The 20,603-nt window shown below is 24.7% G+C and overlaps 3 protein-coding genes across 6 annotated transcripts; 2 read left to right on the top strand and 1 right to left on the bottom strand.

Moving 5' to 3' along the window:
• The first annotated feature begins 47 nt into the window (after positions 1-47).
• LOC132920112 (kelch domain-containing protein 4) lies at positions 48-5,266 on the top strand. 2 transcript variants are annotated; one of them, XM_060982202.1, is made up of 9 exons: positions 48-259; positions 364-481; positions 802-972; positions 1,987-2,222; positions 3,328-3,494; positions 3,551-3,700; positions 4,495-4,722; positions 4,783-4,965; positions 5,042-5,266. In XM_060982202.1, the coding sequence occupies exons 2-9, from the start codon at positions 374-376 to the stop codon at positions 5,200-5,202; spliced, it is 1,404 nt and encodes a 467-aa protein (XP_060838185.1). In that variant the 5' UTR covers positions 48-259; positions 364-373; the 3' UTR covers positions 5,203-5,266. The 2 variants fall into 2 exon arrangements, with proteins under 2 accessions (XP_060838185.1, XP_060838184.1); XM_060982201.1 differs by having other exon boundaries at positions 49-259; positions 354-481.
• Positions 5,267-5,431: 165 nt separating this feature from the next.
• LOC132920111 (myotubularin-related protein 10-A) lies at positions 5,432-18,558 on the bottom strand. Of its 3 annotated transcripts, none has more exons than XM_060982197.1 (12): positions 18,191-18,558; positions 17,041-17,098; positions 14,915-15,051; positions 14,691-14,846; positions 14,505-14,629; positions 14,282-14,419; positions 13,919-14,223; positions 13,701-13,847; positions 10,890-11,062; positions 6,558-6,728; positions 6,283-6,498; positions 5,432-6,204 (listed from the first exon to the last, which is right to left on the bottom strand). In XM_060982197.1, exons 1-12 carry the CDS (start codon positions 18,278-18,280, stop codon positions 5,983-5,985), a joined length of 1,938 nt encoding a protein of 645 aa, XP_060838180.1. In that variant the 5' UTR covers positions 18,281-18,558; the 3' UTR covers positions 5,432-5,982. The 3 variants fall into 3 exon arrangements, with proteins under 3 accessions (XP_060838180.1, XP_060838181.1, XP_060838183.1); XM_060982198.1 differs by having other exon boundaries at positions 14,282-14,416; positions 18,191-18,557; XM_060982200.1 differs by lacking the exon at positions 18,191-18,558 and adding an exon at positions 17,175-17,492.
• LOC132920113 (uncharacterized) lies at positions 7,888-9,856 on the top strand. The gene is made up of 2 exons (XM_060982203.1): positions 7,888-8,023; positions 9,142-9,856. Exon 2 carries the CDS (start codon positions 9,145-9,147, stop codon positions 9,631-9,633), a length of 489 nt encoding a protein of 162 aa, XP_060838186.1. The 5' UTR covers positions 7,888-8,023; positions 9,142-9,144; the 3' UTR covers positions 9,634-9,856.
• Positions 18,559-20,603: the final 2,045 nt, after the last annotated feature.

Below are 20,603 nucleotides of genomic sequence, written 5' to 3' on the forward strand. Positions count from 1 at the left end.
AACATAATATGATAACGATTTGCTTATCTAAATTATCTAAACTATAGAACTTTAAAGTATAAACAAAACAACGTGGTTAGTGGTTTCAAAATATTATTTATTGTAATTGAAATGTAAAATTCTTATTTCTTATTTGCTAAATTATGAAATTATAAGAAATAAAAACCTTAAACATTCATTAATAAATTTCACAGTTTAGTTCCGTAAGCATAGATCATATTAATCATAATCATTAGTCAATTGACAATTGTTTAAAGAAGTAAGTTGGTTATTATTGAAAACTTATAATTTAGAATGTTATACTTGTTAAAGATTGTTATACATACTATTTATAAAACTGAATATTAATTTAGATAATTAAAGGTAAGTGATCATGGGCAAAAATAAAAAAAAAGGAGCATCACGTATTGAAAAAGCAACTGTCAAAAGAGAAAAAAAAATAGCCCAAAGAATTAAAAAGGATATTGGAAAAATTGGAGAGGTATATTGTTAAATTATAGTATATTTAAGGTAGGGGCAGATTTATTCCAAGAAAATCAGTTTAATGACTTATTTTAGTTTCTAAAATATAAAACAGTCACCATAAATCATTATGATGAACTCTTCTAGTTAATCTAAATAATACTAAAATCAGTTTTATTTATCCTTATTAATATAAAAAATATACTCAAATATTTCTAATCATTTTTAATAGCATTATGTTGTCCCATGACAAAATAATAAATTTATTTTGTTATGGATGATTGTTAGTTTATGTAACCTTATTTTATATCACATTCTTTTTATTTTAATTTTATTTAGCCTGAAGTATCCACTATAGTGGCTCATATTGAGGCTAAGAATAAAGCAAAAGTTAAGGTGACTGAAACAAAAGTTGATAATCCATCGAGAAGATCAAATTTTTCATTTGTTCCACATCCAGATAAAGATGAAATTATTCTATTTGGAGGAGAATTCCATAATGGTAAAAATGTAAGTAGAAATTTCTATTTTCTAAGTTAAGTTCTAATTGAAATTACTATTTTTTCATTGGAAACTCAGCATTAATTTTTATTTAAATTATTAGATTTGCTTAAGATAATTTTATTTAAAATTAACTCAATTTTTAGTACATAAATTTAAAATAAAAAATAATAGGTACATATATGAATGTATAATAATTTATTTATATTACTATTAACAGTAGTGTAATATGGTTATATATATATATATATATATATTGGACTAATTTTTGCAAAATCATAGCATACATTTTATTGTATCACATATTATTGTTATTAACTTAGAAATCTGTTACACTTTACTGGTATGATTAGATTCATTAAATAAATACCTTAAAATGATACACATAGATATAAGCTAGGTTTCAAATTTATTCATGTTTTTTGAATTATAACTTAATAACTAAAGCTGTTAAAAAAAAAAATATTTTAAATTGATTATTATTTGAACTCATATGTCTTGAAAAACTATTGTGCCTATGTTTTATAAAAATATTAAAAACCTTTTATGATATTTTCAAGCTGTATTTTTTAATTTAATATTTTATAAATTTTTAACTACATAATAATATATATTTTTTGGTGATTTTGACATATATTGCAGTTTTAAATAATTAAAAAAATTTGTTGCATGTATAAGTGCATACTAGATATTTTTAAAGTGTTACATATTATATGACTTATGAAGACATTTGTCAACATTCGTAGGAAAAACATTAATCAAATAAGTCAAAATTTAACAATCATAAAATATTGTGAAAATAATTTTTATGTTATTAATTCAACCGTTTTTAATGTTCCTAAAAGTGATGAAAAAAATAAAAAAAACATTAATGTAAGACCTGTAGATTCATTGTTCCGATTAGAATTATCCAATGTTATTTCTACAATTTAACCTTTAATTACACGTATTAATTTAATAAAGAATATAATTTAATTCCTTTTTTTCAAGTAAAATTTGATAATTCATCATATCTTGTTTCAGACAATTATGTACAATGATTTAATATTTTATAATATAAGTCATAATACATGGACATTAGTGGATGCTCCTGGTGCACCACCTTCTAGATCATCACACTCTGCTGTAAGTGTTGCTGTAGATAATGGACAACTGTGGATTTTTGGAGGAGAATTTGCCAGTCCTTCAGAGTATCAATTTTATCATTATAATGATTTGTGGGTTTTTGGACTAAAGAATCGAAATTGGACAAAAGTTATGTAAGTCATTACTATTTAAAAGATCAATTATAATTGTATTTAAATCTAGTCAGAATTTAAATTTTTCACTCCCTAGGGAAAAATTGTACAATCTAGCTTGGTGTGTTAAGTTTAGTTTAAAAATGTTATCCATTTCAAATTTATTTATTTATATACATTTTTAAAATATGTTACACACCCTCATCGTGATTCAAATGAATGTTATAAAAATTATACATAGTAATTTCATTGATCTAAAATCCAACCAGAGCTGGTAAACCCTATTTAGCCTTATTAAATGCCTTATCTTTTCAACACCTCTTAGTTGCTAAGTGTAGCCACTATAGGCATGGGCAGACTTTAATTTTCGGTCAAGCCTGAAAAAATTAGTGCCCCAATACTTGGACAGTGCCCCTAATTTTTTTTAACACATAAACATACTATATATATTTTAATTGTAAATTTAAAACTGTATAAAATTTATATACCTATAAAAATAGAATCAAGTTGTATGTGCACACAACATTTATGTACTAGACATAGTTAGGTACTTGTATAATTTTTGAAGTTAAATTAAAATACATACATAATGCATATTTTTATATGTAACTATACATATAAACTTAGTAGGTAATGTATAAATGTGTAATTATGTAATAATTGATAAATGAATTTTCTTATTTCCTAAAGGCGATAGGCCATTGTCTATACTAGGTATAGAGTATAGACTCTTAAGTATTCTGTGGTCATACTAGGTACATATTTTGATATTTTGTGCACAATGTTTTTGTCAGATAAATAAATCAATAAAAATTATGTAGTGGTACACAAATATTTTTAATTTTATTTCACTGTTACGACAAATACAATTTTCATGATCTCCACAAATATAATGATAGAGTTAATATAATATACACAAATTTGAAATTTTACTATGCCCCTAAAAAGATTCCGGACGAGCCAGGGTTCGCCTCGTGCGCACGCCTATAGTAGCCACACTATAACAATATACTTTATTCAATTCTGATTGCATCATTGTTTTCATTTTGTTGAAAAAATGTAAATAGAAATACTCAGATATGTGGTAAACTAGTTTGTTCTGCGATTTTAATAATTCAGTATTTAGGGCAGAAGGAGGACCTTGCGCCCGTAGTGGTCACAGAATGGTACTTAGCAAACGTCATTTGGTATTATTTGGCGGATTTCAGGATAATACTCACAACTATCAATATTTTAATGATTTATATGCATTCAGTTTGACTGACTATAAATGGAAAACCATCAAAACTTCTGGTATGATCAATATTGGTGTATTTTTTATTTAAAAACTGATTATGAATTATTTTTAGGGCAAGCACCTTCACCAAGATCTGGTTGTCAAATGTTTGCTATGGATGATGGTAGGATTGTTGTCTATGGTGGTTATTATAAAGAAAAAGTTAAGAAAGATTATGATAAAGGAACAATTCTAATTGATATGTATATGTTAACTCCTGAAAGTAAGTTTAAATTTTAACAAAAAAAAAAAAAAATCAGTATTTATAATATATTATTAATATATTAATATATGTTTAATGTTTATAAATGGTTCTTAATAAATTACTAATAGTAGTAATCATACTGCGACATTCTGAATAGCATCCAAGCATACAATTAGATGAAACTAAAGTATATAAAAAGTTTATCTCATTAAAAATGTCAAAGAAGATACTTTAAAAAAAAAATTAGAATCAATTAAACTAATACTATTGAATATTTCTTCTCCCACAATTTTTTTCATATATACACAATGAGAGGATGTAATACTATTTGATTACTCTTTTTGACCCATGTGCAACAAAGCAAATTTGCGATCAGTACAACCTAGATGAAATTCATTCTGTGGTAGAACAATCTTTATGTTGGTTGGGCTTAGTATTAAAGTGTATTGACCTACTATTAAACTTAAATTTAAAAATTCAGTGCCTTACCTTAGCTTTTTTATATTTTGATTTTTATCCAAATTTAAATATTTTAAAACAGCTAATAACTCGGACAATGATCTGAACTTAAAATTGTATAATAAGTCAATTTACTCTAATAGGTGCTAACGTTGACTAAACAAGGTTGGTTTTGCTGAACTTAAATTTGGTATATTGTGCATAAGTCAGAGAGAGAACATAAATATTGTTTTGACATCCTCTCTCTTAAACTACTATCGCTATATTATTATTATACTTACTATATAGACATATAGTAAAAAATAAAATACACATTGTTTACTTTTATCAATTAATTTTATTTTATTTTAAAGAAGGTGATACAGATTTTTCAAATTATCGTTGGTCAAAAGTTAAACAAGCTGGTTCTTTACCAACTGCTCGTTGTAGTTTATCTGGTTCCTCAATTATGGGACATAATAAGGCATATTTATTTGGTGGTGTTTATGATGAAGAACACGGAGAAGATGATTTAACTAGTACATTTTATAATGATTTGTACATGTTAGATATGGAACAAAATACACCTACTTGGAGATTAAGTATATAATTGCTCTAATAAGTAATATAACATTATTATTTTTACTCGTGATTATTTTTAGTTTCAGTTAAAGAACAACCAAACAAACTAGATTCTGAGGTAGCTCAATGTTCGGTTAATTCAGAGACACCAACTCCTCGGTCTCATAGTGGTTTAGCATTTAAACATAATACTTTGTTTGTCTATGGTGGAATTGTCGAAAAAGGCTCAAAATCGCTGACACTCAGTGACTTTTATTCATTAGGTAAAAACAGCATTTTATAATTTCAATTAATTTAAAATATCTGAATACTTAATTTGCATTTAAATATGAATTTCAGATATCAAAAAATTAAAAAAATGGAATGTGATTTGTAGTGATGATATATTAAAAACTGTGAATTCGGACTGTAGTTCTGATGATAGTATGTCAACTGATGACTCATCAGAATCTGATGAATCTGATTCATCATCATCAGACGGTCAAATGGATACTGATTGAATTAAAATATTATTTTGTGGAAATAAATTATAATAAATATAAATTGTTTTAAATCATAAGAAAACTATTGTTTACTTATTATGTATTATATGTATATGAAAATCTATTAATATTTAAATGTTATGAATGAAGCAATTTTACAATTTCATTACAACAATAATAATAAGAAAATATGTTAGAATAAAAAAATCAGTGGCTGTGTTTAACAGTTGTGTTTAGACTATGAATATCATGTTTCCTGTTTAGTTTTTATTATATATCACATTTTGATTTTAATACAGATTTGTACCAATACTTTTTTTTTCAAATAAATTAATACATAAACAGTATTTAAAAATAAACTTAACAATAACACAATATATCTTACAAAAATAAAATATTTTAAAATTAAACTGTAAAAAATAGTTTTAAAAATAAATTATTATAGAAATAACAGTATTTAGGTAACAACACACACACACGCACATAGATTCATTTTCAGCTAAAATAGACATTGGAATAAAATATAGATATATTTTTTAACATTCAATAATACTATTTGCTTTCTTTTATTAATAAAAATTGCAAGTGTATTATTGTAGAATTTGTGTCAATTGAAATAGTTACTAAATGTTAGTTAGTTTTTCAAAATGTATTGTACAATTATTTTATATGGTTATCAGTAGTATTAAAATTAGCCTTATATTATACCTGTAAATAGCCCGCCAAAAATAAACAAGCTGAACTACATTTTTTATCAGAATAACTAGAACGAAATATTTTTATTATGCTATTGCTTATTTATAGATGTTCGGGTATTTCAACCAATGATGTTTCCATTTGTAAATCACTAGTGTTTAAAGATAAGGAGCTAATTGTTAATGTTGATGGAGGAACTGAATTACTAGATCTCCAATGTGTAAATGGAAAAAAAGATCCAATGTTAGATGGTGTACAGACTTCTTGAGCATCCTTAGAATCATTATCACTCATATTTATAAGTGTTCTGACTGCAAAATCTTCCTAAGATAAAAAATTAAAAATATTTTATTTTAATTGTTAAAAAAACAATTTTAAAATTGGATATAAACAAATACTTACTAATGGTTTACCACCATTTGATATTTCTAGAGTAGGCAAAAACCTATAGTAACATTGTGTCCAAATACTAAGACATGAAATTTCTGTTGATACTTTTAGTAGATCGTCTTTAACTTTAGAGGCATTGTAAAGAGGATTATGAAATTGGATCAAGTCATGATCCATAAATTGTTCTTCCCAATCCCATATTGAACGTAACATCAGTGGACTAACATCCTGAATAAAATTATTGTATAAGCTAAAAATATTGAGAATTAGATAAAATAAATCCAAACCTTAGTAGCACAATGACGATCACGTTCACAATCAAATAAAAATGTATCAAATATGGAAACATGTGATGCATCCCAAAGAGTTGTTAAGTAAGTCTCGGTAAACTCAAATTTTGAGGGAAATTGTTGAAGTAGTTGCCATACACAATCCAAAAATAATAATAACAATGGTGACTGCAAAATATAATTAAGAAAAAATTATTAAATTAATATTTATAAAATTATTTAATAATTATTCAATTAACCTAAAAATACACTATAATTTTTGTAATTAATAATAATAAAGCGAGGTACAATACCGATTTGCACTTAAACTGAGTTACACTAAAACTAAGGTATAGCGCCTTTTTTTATTTAAAAATGTTCATTTTTTCTGGGCAAAATCGGCTTATATAACTAGAGCTGGGTTTATATACAATATACAATTTTTCTAAATAATAGCATATTAGCATGTGAATATCACGAATCTAGGACAAAATATCCAAATGTATCCGTTTTTCCGAAAATACGTGCATTCACTTTACTTTCTAATAAAATATAAATATATTATATTATAATACATAAATTACGTTAAAAGAAACTAGTAATATATCCCATTCCAATTTTTTTAAATGCTATTGCTAATTTTATTAGAAAATAAGATAAAATTTTCTAATTTTTAAAACGTTTTTCTAAATTTTTAGAAAATAGTGTAATTATTTTTTTAGTATACTGTATATATAAAAACAAATTATTTTACATTTTATTTTATATTATTTGACTTTTTGACTAATGTGTGTGCAGTATATTTTGTGATATTATTTCTATTAACGTAATTTATGTATTATAATATAATTATAATATATTTATATTTTATTAAAAAAGTTAAGTGTAATGCACTTATTTTCGGAAAAATACATAAGTACATATGGATACTTTGACCGATTACCGAATATCACATGCAATAGTTACAATTAAATATTGCCAAAGATATTAACTCGAAGTTTGGTAACTGGTGTCTGGTATAGCTTATAATATTATAAATAGACTATTTATATATGTTAGATTAGAAATCATTTTTAATATATTACAGAACTTGAAAATTTGATTTTATTAATTTTTTTGGGATTATTATTGCACAATATTTATAATTTTATTTATCCATAAAAACAACAAAATATCGTTATTGTTTGTAAAATTTTTATCTTATAAAAATTTAGAAGGTAGATAGCTCTAGTAGTTTAAAGATAATTGTTATGCTGTATTATACATGAAGGCCTTCATGGCTGTATAGTTGGTATTATAACCATAGATAATATGTTTATACATATTATACATATTATACCTTATATCACAATTTGTAAACAAAAAAATTACAACTTTCTAATCAACAGATAACAATTGATAAATAATTTATTTTATATTATTTTTGTTTAGTAAATACTTAATTGAACTCGTCTAATTCGATTTACATAAGTCTAAGATCAGAGGTAAATTAAAATCGTATTTTATTTTTTTTATCTTAATGTAACTTTTCTTCTAAATACCAAATTATTTTGTTTAAAATATAACAGAAAAAACAAATTTGTAAATATAATAAAAATGTTATGATTTTAAAAACACTCCATATTTTACATACTATATACTAAATGACATGTCTAAGGAATAAGGGCGTAGGTACTCTGTAATGTGTATCATCAATTTTTATAATAAATTTACATTCATTAAAATTGTGCGATTCCAAAATAAATTATTCAATTAATAACTATAATAATAGATTTTTTATTTAAAGACATTAAAACTTGTTTGTATTATAAAATGATTGTATAAATATTTAGGAATTTTTTAAGTGAAAAGTATCAAAGAATTTTAATATGATGAATTGATGACTAATAATAATAAATGCTAAACATTTTTTTTTTTATTTATCAAATGGAAGAAATTTATGGTACACATGTCGTATGCTATCTACAGTCTATTTATTGGTGTTGTATGCTATTTACATTAATAAAGTTATCTACACATTTTAGAGGCACTAAAAAACATTATTACTAATAATAATTTAAGAAATAGAACCAGAATCAACAATTCATTCAGATGAGTGGAGGACATACAGCACTTAAAAAAATCACAATTTTATTCACCAAATTGTTAACCACAACAAGAACTTCATAAATCCACATACAGGTGCTCAAACACAAACAACTCAATTGTTTATGGAGACACGTAAAATTAAAATATAATACTATAAAATCACGTGGAGCAATAAATTTACTAGAAAGGCAATTACAGGAAGAATGGTAGCATTCAATCAATACGACCATTGTGTTTGAAAGATTTTTAAGAGATATAAAAAACACAATTGTATAACTGTTATAATTTCAATGACAACTGTAAGACTACAAGCTCCAATAAAAATGTTTAGGGAAGTTTGGAATATATTTTTTTCGCGTAAATAGCATACGACACATAAACTCAATTTATAAACAATTAATAAAATATCAGTTAAAATTTGCCGTACATTATTAAAAAAAAAATATAAAAACTAACCAATAACTGTTTATAATTAGAATAATAGTAAATATATATATACTTTTTGAATGTTTAGAAAATGGATAGAAACGAAGGAGGCATTAAATTTGTAAATTGCATTGGATCAGACATTAATATATGGAAAAAAGGACCTTATGATGAAGATTTTGAATGTGAAACTTGTTTACTGTATGATGAACCTGAATATCAGCTTGATGGTCAAGAAGACATTAATACTAGTTGGAAATTTTTTGATCATATAACAAAAAGATATCTATTAGGGAATGGAAAAAAAATTTTTCATTACCAAAAATATGAATGCCCACCAATCATAGTTAAAATTAACACTCCATTATATACTTTACAAGAACTTTGCACATACACGATTTCTAGAAGACTTTTGGCTAACAACATTGGAGATACAGCAATTGATGAATTGGAATTACCTGAACAGTTGAAAATTGATATCAAAAGTTGTGTAGAGAATTTAAAAGAAAGATATGAAGCAGATGGAGATGATTTCCGTCAAGATTGGACAGTATATCATGAAGAAGAATATCGCTATTAAAATGTTTTAAATAAAAGTTTTTATTCATATTTTATTTTACATACTATAGTTTATTTTTAAATATAATATAATATTTTTTTTTTCATTTTTCATTGAATTTCAAAAAAAAAATATTTAATCTTCGTATCGTTTTGTTTTAATACTTGACTTATATTTTTTGCTAGAGACTAAGTATTACTCATTATTATTAATTAATATAAAATATATAGTTAAATATTTATTATGTGGAAAATTGTTTTGGTCACAACAATTCAAAACACCTTATAATACAATACTGTTTTATCTAGGCATATTTAGATTGTTGACACCAAGTTTTGGTTGACACTGGTTACAAGTTATAAATATGTTTTATATAGTACTTTGCATTGTAGTCATAGTGAGTAAACTATTATTATTTTAATAGTTTTAATTTCATACAATATAAGTATGCATTAAACTGTAAATTCAAAGTATTAATAGAAAATAAGAATAGGCATACAAGATACAAATAAATTTAAAATTTAAAATATGAATGACTAAAAATTTTACAATTAAAATATAAATTCTGAAATAAATATATTTTTTAAATCAATATTATATTTTTATTGTATATTTATATTATTATTATAAATTATACAATTATTCGTTTTTGAAATAAGAAAATTAATTTTGTCCAAAACTAGTTTTACGTAAAAATTCCTATTTTTAACATTTAATTTAGATTTCCTAAACATACCAACTATATTTATTTTCTTAACAGAAAAAAATATTGAAGCTGAAAATTCAACTATTTTTATCTATGTAGAAAAAAAAAAGCATATACCTAGCTCTAACTTAGCCAATTTTGGGTTTAGAATACAAATTAATAGATAAAAATTGCTTGAAAAAAAAATGATTAATTCGAAAATGATATTAAAAATTGGGGTTGCCATAAAAAAAATATGAAGTTGTGTTGCGCATGCGCAAAATACAGGAGTTAAAAAATTGTAAGTTAGGAATTTATGATCCATTTGTCTAGTTTAACGTCACGCAAACAGAATTGAAAAATATTTAAAGGGTAAAGAGTGATAAAGTGTACCCTGTTTTCTGGGACACAGTATATACTAACTATATAGTGTACAATAATTTCACTTTGTTAATAATATTTCTAAAAGTGTAAATTGTTTAATAACTGTTCAATTCATCAATCTGGTAATCATAAAATAGCCAAATTTCAGAAGCTATATATTTTAATATTAAAAAATATAATTTATATTAAATATATATATATACTTTACTTTAACCGAATCAGTACTATTAACATGACCAAGTCTTGTACAAAATTGATGACCCATAACAACCCATTCCTTTTGGATTAATGTTTGTAATCCAACAATGGATCGGAAATGAGAATCTATCATCAACTGTGTTAGACTAGAAATTACACAGCATAAATCACGTCCATCTCGTTCTATAACATAAAATAATAATAAATTAGCATTCACTATGTGTTATTATTATTATTATAATAATTAATTGTAGAATTTTACAGTTACAGAACTTTAATAATTGGGATGCTATCCATATCTAATCAATAATTATCAATAATAATGCAAGTTTAAAGTAAAGTAGGTCTAAGAAGGAATTTGAGAAAATATTGAAGGGTCAATGGTCATATACCTAATATGTTAACCGAATTCTGATTGAAAGGTACAAGGACAAAAATTAAAAATACAAATTATTTAATTCAGAATTTTTTTTTTTGAATAATCAAAATATATATTTAATTTTATTTATAATCGCCAAGTACAATACAATGAAAATCAACTAAAAAGATATATATATATATCAATCTTTTTGTTTATTTTGTCTGTAAACAAACCTATAATTTATCTATTAAACTCATCAAATTATCTGTAAGCTATAAATTATATTATTATCTTAATATTTAAATTTAGATAACACATATATATATATATATATATATATATATATATAACTATATAAGAATACATTTAATCTTATCTATGTAATTTAATGGACATGAATTATAAACAGAAAAAAAAGTATGCTTATTTACTTTTTCAGATTTATTTGATTTCAATGTAAACTACTAAGGAACTTTGTGTTACATTTTTAAACGTTAGGTATTAAAATTATGCATTTTTAAGTGCAAAACTATTTGCAAATTCAAACTTCAAATTGTTACAAAAATAATTTGTGTTTATGTATTTTAAAGATTTTTACACATCTACAAAAACAACTTAAAAAGAATCTTATATTAAATTTTAGTTTTTTAATCGTACAAAATTATTTATATCAACAAGTGAAAAAAAAAACTAAAAAAAAAGTTGGGAAGTGGGTAAAGTAGTCACTTTGCTGTATAGTAGAGATGGAGAGTAGGTCACTATAATGGATGTGTTCAATTTGAATGCAATGAGGTATCATTGTAAACGAAAAACGATTCTGAACGGTGATGATTGGTTAATCAATGATAATTAGTAGTATATATTATATTATTACCTATATTTAAATTGTAATATATAGTTATTTTACGCGATTTCATAAAAAATTAAATTTCATACACTCATAAAAATTTTTTTACATTAACGCTGGAATTTTTTTTTACTGTTACTTGAAGGAAAACTTATGGATAACCTTGTATTGGGTTTTTTAACTATAGGTATAGATCATAAAAATTTTATGAAATTTCAACTTCAAAATTTCTTACAAATTTTCGCGATTTTGATACATATTGTAAACATTTGAACTTAAAATGCTTATAAACAAAAATTGTGGCTAACGATTTTTGATTTTTTTTTTTACTACGATAAGTACAACTTATAATAAACCTTCTATTATATTTTAAAGATTTTTTGGATAGGTAATTTTTTTTATACTCATTCCAAAAAAAAAAAAAAAATTAGAAAAATCGAAAATTTCAATTGTCTATAAATAGCTTATAAAAAGTCAAAATATTTTGAAAATTTAATCGAATAGATTCACTAATATAAAAATTTGGTGAAAATTTCATGTGGCAAAATAAAAAAATCCATTTTATCGAAAACTGATTATGCATAAAAAGGTTTTTGTTACTTTTTTAGGGTATTAGGGTATTCCCTGACGTTTTTGAAAACTACTGGACATTTTTGTTTTTACTTTTGACCCCCTAAAATACCAACTAGATGAATTTTCTTTTTCAAGGAGAGGCTGAAGTCAAAAATCAAAGCATTATTTTTATTCCAAAACGTGACACACACACACAAAAAAAACAACATACATCATTGTAAAATCAGTACATTCCTCACTTCATTCAAAATCTAAAATTGAAATTGTCTATAATCTATAAATCACAAGTCACAACAACAAAATTGAAATATTTTGATAATTTCAAGAATCTACAGTTATTTGATTTTAATTACAACAAAATGTTAAAAGGCGTTTGAGAAAATATTATTTTATTAGTGAATAAGCATTGTCCTAAGAATGTGAACTGCAAACATGTTGGTAAATTTTTTTATAATCAATATGAATTAAAATTTCAATTCTTATTTCTTAGATATAAAAGACAAAAATTGATTTTATGACTAAATTGCCATCAAAATTGCCTTTTATCTTTAAGTTGTTTTCAATTTATTTTGGAAAACGCTGAGAATTTTTAATTTTGACTTTTTTAAAGTAAAAATTAAAACCACTGTTATAAAGAACCAAATAACTTTCATAGTTTAAAACAAAGAATTTTTTCATCTACTTAAAGAATATACAGACAAAAAAAATACACATAATTTTAACTTAATATAATTCAGAGCTTCGCTCAAAATCTAAGACATAGATCAGCAAAAAATATAAATTTATAACATTTATGTATTTTTACATGGATTAATCAGTAACATTTGTAAATTATAGATATAAGAAATAATAATAAAATATAATTATTGTATAAGAATATGTTGTATATTGTACTATCTTAATTCGTGGAATAGGCCTTATATGAATCTTATAAAGTACCATTTCACATTATTTTATTTTATTTAAAATATAAAAAGTATATTTGCAGTGATTATCAATTTTTATGGTTTATCTCTATTTAAAAATGTAAGTATACATACCTTGTAATACAACTGACTCATTCCTATTAAGTTTATTAGCAGTTGTTAAAGCAGAGCTAAGACAACTCGAAACGTACTGTAACCATTTACTGGCTTCCAAAAGTGAGTAAAAATGATTATCTTGCACCCAAAACTGCCGAGCACTTTCTAATATATTAAATCCATTTTTAATATAAATAATGAATATAAATAATTAAGTATTAACTAAAAGAACAAACCAGGAGCACACAGTTCTCGTAATTTAATAAAACTCTGATTAACATCTTTTGGCGATGGCAAATTTTTGGTTAAATCCATTATAAAAGGTCTAAGAAGGCCAGGATGCGATTTCCTTACTATTTCTAACATAGCATTTTCTTGAGTTAGATTTGATGGATCCACAACATCTGCCTTTCTAGATAATGTGGCTCCATTTACAGTGCTCCAACACCAAGTTGGTAGTCGTCCATCTCGAAAATGTTGCATTGCTATTCGTAAATGAGTGTCAATAACTGCAGATCCGATAACAATAAATTGTGGCAAGCTATAAACATATTATTTTTCTATAGAAATAGTTATAGTTCTATGAAGTATTAACTTACCTCGGAGATAAGCGAAATTTATTATTAGATGAATTTAAGGTCCAACCAAGACATTTGGTACGTTGAAGTTCTTTTTCCCAATCATCTCGACATCTAAATGTAGGTGTTGAATATCTACTTTGAACATTTGGCTCCCTACTTAAAAATATAAATTTTAGAACTTAACACATAATGATACATATATATATACATATTTATAATATTTTGAATAATAATCAATTACCTGTAGTCATACGCAAATAATAGCTGATGTCTTTTTGGGAATGCATGATGCAATAAAGCATTCGCTAATATTTTACCATGGCCAAGTGGTGAAAATTTAAAACTATATGATAGTGTTCGCATATTCTATTTTCATAAATAAATTATTAATTATATATTTAAAAAAAAAAAATATTGTTTCCTTTACTTTGCAGATAATATGTAATCCTTTGACTTTATCATTAAAACGATGACCTATCATAAGTCTTTTTTTTTTGTCACCTGTCAATAAATAAATAATATCTATATTGGAAAGACAAACATCATATTGACCCAAAAGCAAATTTTCTTGATATGATGTTTCCTGAAACAATTTTTGAATAAAATAAAATACAATATACAAATAATATTAAATTTAGATTTAAAATTTACTTTTAAATGTTTTTCGTTTGAAGTAACAAAAGAAAGTCTGAAATTTGTAACAAACAAAAAACCTGATATGCCAGTTTTTTGTTCGTTTACTGGAGTGAATAATAAAACACTTTGTGCTTCAGCAATTATCATTTCACCTGAAATATTATTAATTTTGTAATATTAATATTTTTAGATTTAATTATTCACACACACATATATATAAATGATATATTCATGATGTTTTGTTATGAAAGATTATAATAATAGTTATTTTAATTTGTAATGCAGAATATGCACATGATACAGAAAAGTTTATTATTATTTTTTTTATCTGTTCTAATTTTATGTAATTTTGTTTCCTACACCCCCGCTGAAAATAGTATAAAATATACTCAAAATCTACACCAAAACCTCATGTTCCAGTACAAAAAAATGTTGGTTAGTGATATTAGTAGCTGATATGAGTATTCTATCTGTCCCCTGCAGGCTAAAATGTTGCTATACGTTTTTGAAAATTATAAGTTTTTCTTTCATATTCAAGTTTGTAATATGTTACCACAGAAGCACAATGTGAGAATCAAAAGATTATGTTCATATAAAATAATATTGTTTACTATAGTGCATAAAAGTATAGGTACCTTCTGATTAAAACATTGGGAATACTGTGTTTATTTTCAAAATGTATTATAATAACTTTATACATCATTGGTAGATCATATTTCATAATATTACAGAATGCTACAGAAAATTAAAGTTGTAGGAAAAAAAACCTTTAAGACTTAATTCAATCCTTGAGACTTCTATTAATGTACTTTCATAATGCAATAAACACATTTTTCCTAATATTTATAAACTTTTTCAGATTTTTTGCATGTTGCCAGTATTAACAGTTACGCTGGTGAGATTTTTTTCAACATTGAAATGACTAAAAATTTATTTAAAAAATTCTATGGGTAAGGCATATACAAATTAAATGTACACTTTAATATTTTTTTTGATTTTCCATTTTTTATGTAAAAGCAAATAAATAAGCTTGGTTAACTGTTTATCAGACAATACCTACGTCCTACATTACCCTATGAAGTAATTGACATAATGGCAGACTTTTAGGAAATAACATTTTTTTTATAATAATATAATATATTAATAAAATAAAGTGTATTCAAATATTACACACGTGTACTTTTATATCCTCCCAATGAGAAAATTCTTGATCTGCCACTTAATTATATTATAAATCACTGAATAATACATATATCTAGTATGTATTACTATATCTTATATACATAGAAATAAACTTATAAATATATGGACAATTTTGTCCTCATAAATCAATCATACAATGCCTTAAGTACATAAAACCATTTGGGGGGAGATTGGAGGAAGTAGCAAAGAAAACTGGTTTATAAATAAATTAAGGCAAAACCCGAGTATATGTTAATGGGGAAAAGGGATAGTACGGGAATGTATCCTTCCTTAAAAGTGGGTAACTAAAAATTCATTCAAGTCAAACTATTTAAATATCTAAGTTTGATATTAACTAATAAAAATGAAATTGAATGAAACTAATTGTTATGTATAGAAAAATCTGAAGAAAGATTTTTGGTTCAGTTAAAAATTAAGTAACCGTCAAATGAAAAAGAAAAAAGAATTAGAGGAACTTTTTCAGAAACCAGAAATCTATTAAATACAATCTAGAGTAGAAGATTACAGTGGGTTGGTCATGCATAGCAGTCATAGCTCACTATCACACATAGTTATGACAAAGAATACAAAAGGAAAAAGATCTCTTTGATGACTGGACCACCCCTTTGGGACTACCGTTTGAAATGGCAAGATGTGGTAAAGAAACAATCTTTAAATGGAGGTTCTGACTGGAAAGCAAGAGCAGCTGATAGTGAGAATGGGTTGTAATACAGAATGATTCTACAATCTGTTAAAATTTAAGAAAAAGAAATAATTAAATTTTAGAATTATTTCAAATAAAAAAATTGATATAAAATAATAATAACATAAATATATTATTAAGTAACAATAAATTCAATTTATAGATTACTTAAGCATTTATAATGCTCAAGCTTCAAGTAATTATAGTTACATAATTATATTAATTTATTGTAAATATATACATTGTTTTTAAATACCTGGATGGAGTTTAGGTGAAAATTCTTGCTCAATAAATGATGTTTCACAACTTGAAATCTAAAAATTAAATACACAATTACTATACTGTTCTTTCTATCTATTTTATATAGATTACAAATAAATAATTATTTACAATTTTAATTTGATATTCAAAGGTTTGATGAAACAAGTTAACACTTTGACTGCTGACATCGACAAATCATATTTGTTCTATGCGGCGGGTGTCGACAACCTGTATTACTTTCTGATCTCTCCCAATAATATCAGCATACAACAAGCTATTTGTGCTTGCGCCACCGCACAGATAAACGGTTAAAATTGTTTAATTTGCGGTGGTTTGAGATTCTGGATATTTTTTATATTTTTATTATACTTACTACTATTATTACAAAAAAATGTTCCGCACAGGCAAATCGCTCAGGTCAAACCATGTCGCAGTCAAAGTGTTAATTAGATACAGTTAACAACAATTTTACAACACAGCCATTATAAAAAAAATTTTGAAATACTTTAAATAAAACTTTTTATTTGGATTATTTTTTAAAGTATAAACAGCTTCTACATGTCCAGCTTATCATGACTGATTATAATATGTGTTAAGTAAGCATTAATTGGATATTAACTATTGTCAAAAAAAGAACATTTTCTGTAGTAAAAATGTTATAAGCTTATAAGATATAACTATAAGCAAAAAATAAATTTAATCACATTATACATAAATAATAATAAATATTTTTAGATAACTATTAGGAAAATAAGTAGTTCTTGATCCTATTGAAGACATTATAAAAACGTTCCAAAAATATTTTTATTGAAAACTCAAAATTAACTATAAATGAACACAAGTATACAATACGAAACATTTTTAGAATTTACAATAGTTTTACAGTCTGGAATTTATACCAAAACAATATTATTAACATTGTTCTTTGTATTTAAATGTAATGGTTACTTATTCTAAGCTATACCTTTTGTATTATCACTACTATGATCACTGCCATAGATCATTAAATCTATTGCCTAAGAACAAAACCTATGATGCACGTTTGATATATAGCCAAGCCCAGTGTTTAAAATATATTTCGTCAACTAAAATAGAGTAAAATATAATATATTTTAGGTATTAAAATAATACTTAAAATTGTTTACCTGTTCGTCATCGTCCCAGCCAACATAACTTTTGAAGCTATTTGTTAATCGATTTTCATTCATCATTAAAGCTACCTCATATCTATGCATTAGGTTAATTTTTTCACAACAAAATGTTATTTAAAACAAATAAAATTTAATAATCGACAAACTAGTAATAAAAAACATATCAGAGTATAGTTTAATGACATCAACAACTAACTAATTAATTATTTATACATTTATATCACGATTTAGGATGAATGATAATTATTGTAAATCGTCGTTTATTCGTTTAGAATATGGAATTACAGGTATATAAACCTATATATTTATAAATGTATGTAAAGAATATAATATATTATATGAATTGATAAAGTTTTAAGTAATAACAATTAATAATATTTTGATATTTTCAACAATTTAAAAAAATTATAAAACATAACCAAAAAATATAACAACAAAAACAATATGATAAGATTGATAAGCAAGATGTATAACATACCATTGAGCAATATTTTACTCTATGTAACATACCTTCTGATAATGTCTGGGGAACTAGTGTCGTCGGTAAATGACTATTAAGCCCATAGGGCATAGACCATTTACTATTAAAAAAAAAAAAAAAAAATAGTAGGTATATGATTTAGCCACGACCACTAAAATAATATAGTTAAATAATCATATTACGTTATTTACAATTTTTATGTACAAAAGTTGTTCAATATGATATGACCCCCGTTAAGTTCAATGCACTTTTCCATGCGACGATGTGATGAATTCCAAGTTTTTCCCAACAAATTTGCGGGTGTTTGACGAATAATATCAGCTATATTATTAATTCTCATTAAAAGTTTTTTCTCGATTATTCACTTCTTTAGCATAAACTTGTTCTTTCATAAAATCCCATACCAGAATTTCAGTATTAAATACACAAATAATTGATTCCTTTTATCTCTAACTTATGACATTATGGATAAAAGTTACCATATTTTATTTATCATACACTTAAAACGCGTAACATGACAATAAATTAGATCACTTCAAGCTCTGTTAACCCTAATTGTGTTATTAATTCATCGTTTTAATTAGTTTACAATGTAAATATATAACATAAGCAATGTGTTAATTAATCATATATGTTAAATGACAACAAATAACTACCACCACTGTTAATCTTTGCAGTTTTCTGAGTTCTCATGCAAATCGAAGTGTCACACCACTTTTTTTTTAGTCGGTGATTTGAGCGTGAAAAACGCACGACAAGCTTAAAACCGATGTGACGTTTCGACTCGTATGAGAATATTGCAAAAAATACAACTAGAGTGTTTATTTTTACTTTTAAGATAATATAAAAATAAAATAAAAAAAACCCAGATTTTCAAGATAGAAAAAAAGTTTCTATAAAATCATTCATCGCAGTGAGTACGCCGAGTACTGGCGAGTACACGTATACTAATACTAGTGACTTCATTTTAGAAACACTATGCTAAACATTTCCAATAAGATTTATACCTGAAAAATAGTGAGGTTGAGGTGAGGTGACCAGACAGTTGACCCAAATTCAAACTGCGACTTGCCGACTTAACGAGTTCAAATGTAAGGCAAATAGCCTAACCTAATGTTTTGAGGACATTGGTATTTTAAATTTTTAAATTAACCGTGCTTTTATTAATAAATCTTAGCATCTTAACACTTTAACAGTATACAAAAGAATGTTGTAATTTACTTTATCAGATGCTTTTTGAAGTCAGTATAAAACTATTAATAGTATACATTAATTAAGAGCCGAAAGTCTAATAAAGTAATTAAGTAAATTATTAGTCAAAGTCAACATATATATCCAGAAACCATGTTGATTTTTAGTAGGTAACAAGATATTCAAATATTTTTGGAATAAGAGCTCCCCCTCCCCCTTGGTTATGCAACTGATTTATAATTAGTGACATTATGTTTATCTCTTGACTCGTGTATTGGTGTTACAAAAGATTTTTTCCAAATATTATGAAAGTAACTGAAGCTTAATGATTTATTGAAAATTTAATGAAGCGGCTGTCCACCAACTACAGAGTTACACAATTTTAAAAACGTAGTTGGTGTACTGGTTAACTCGTTGTATCGGTTCCACACCCCACGAATCGAGGACGAAAAGTTCGGCGACAAAAAGTCTGTTTTAAAAAAAGTTGGACAAAAAGTCAAGATTCAGTTTTTATAGTCGAACAAAAAGTCCGAGCACATTTTTAGGGTCGGACAAAAAGTCCAAAAATTAATATTTATTTTAAATATTTAAAAATGTTTTTACACATATTATATTATTATATTTTTGTATAACTATCAAAAATATAACGGAAATCCACTATAGTTAGGTATCTATTATAGTAATGACAAATTTATATATTTTTTTTTAATTTTAGTTTAATTGACTTGTTTATAA

The sequence above is a fragment of the Rhopalosiphum padi genome, chromosome 2 (genome assembly GCF_020882245.1).
Source record: "Rhopalosiphum padi isolate XX-2018 chromosome 2, ASM2088224v1, whole genome shotgun sequence".
Lineage (NCBI taxonomy): Eukaryota > Metazoa > Arthropoda > Insecta > Hemiptera > Aphididae > Rhopalosiphum > Rhopalosiphum padi.

What these genes read in the sequence shown, in the direction of transcription:
- LOC132920112 (XM_060982202.1), top strand. Translation starts at nt 374, where the DNA reads ATGGGCAAAAATAAAAAAAAAGGAGCATCACGTATTGAAAAAGCAACT. An exon ending in AATTCCATAATGGTAAAAAT is followed by an intron (nt 973 to 1,986) that starts GTAAGTAGAAAT and finishes ATCTTGTTTCAG; the next exon opens with ACAATTATGTACAATGATTT. An exon ending in GTATATGTTAACTCCTGAAA is followed by an intron (nt 3,701 to 4,494) that starts GTAAGTTTAAAT and finishes TTTATTTTAAAG; the next exon opens with AAGGTGATACAGATTTTTCA.
- LOC132920113 (XM_060982203.1), top strand. Translation starts at nt 9,145, where the DNA reads ATGGATAGAAACGAAGGAGGCATTAAATTTGTAAATTGCATTGGATCA.
- LOC132920111 (XM_060982197.1), bottom strand. Translation starts at nt 18,280, where the DNA reads ATGCATAGATATGAGGTAGCTTTAATGATGAATGAAAATCGATTAACA. An exon ending in GATTACATATTATCTGCAAA is followed by an intron (nt 14,630 to 14,690) that starts GTAAAGGAAACA and finishes TTATGAAAATAG; the next exon opens with AATATGCGAACACTATCATA. An exon ending in CAAATGGTGGTAAACCATTA is followed by an intron (nt 6,205 to 6,282) that starts GTAAGTATTTGT and finishes TTTTTATCTTAG; the next exon opens with GAAGATTTTGCAGTCAGAAC.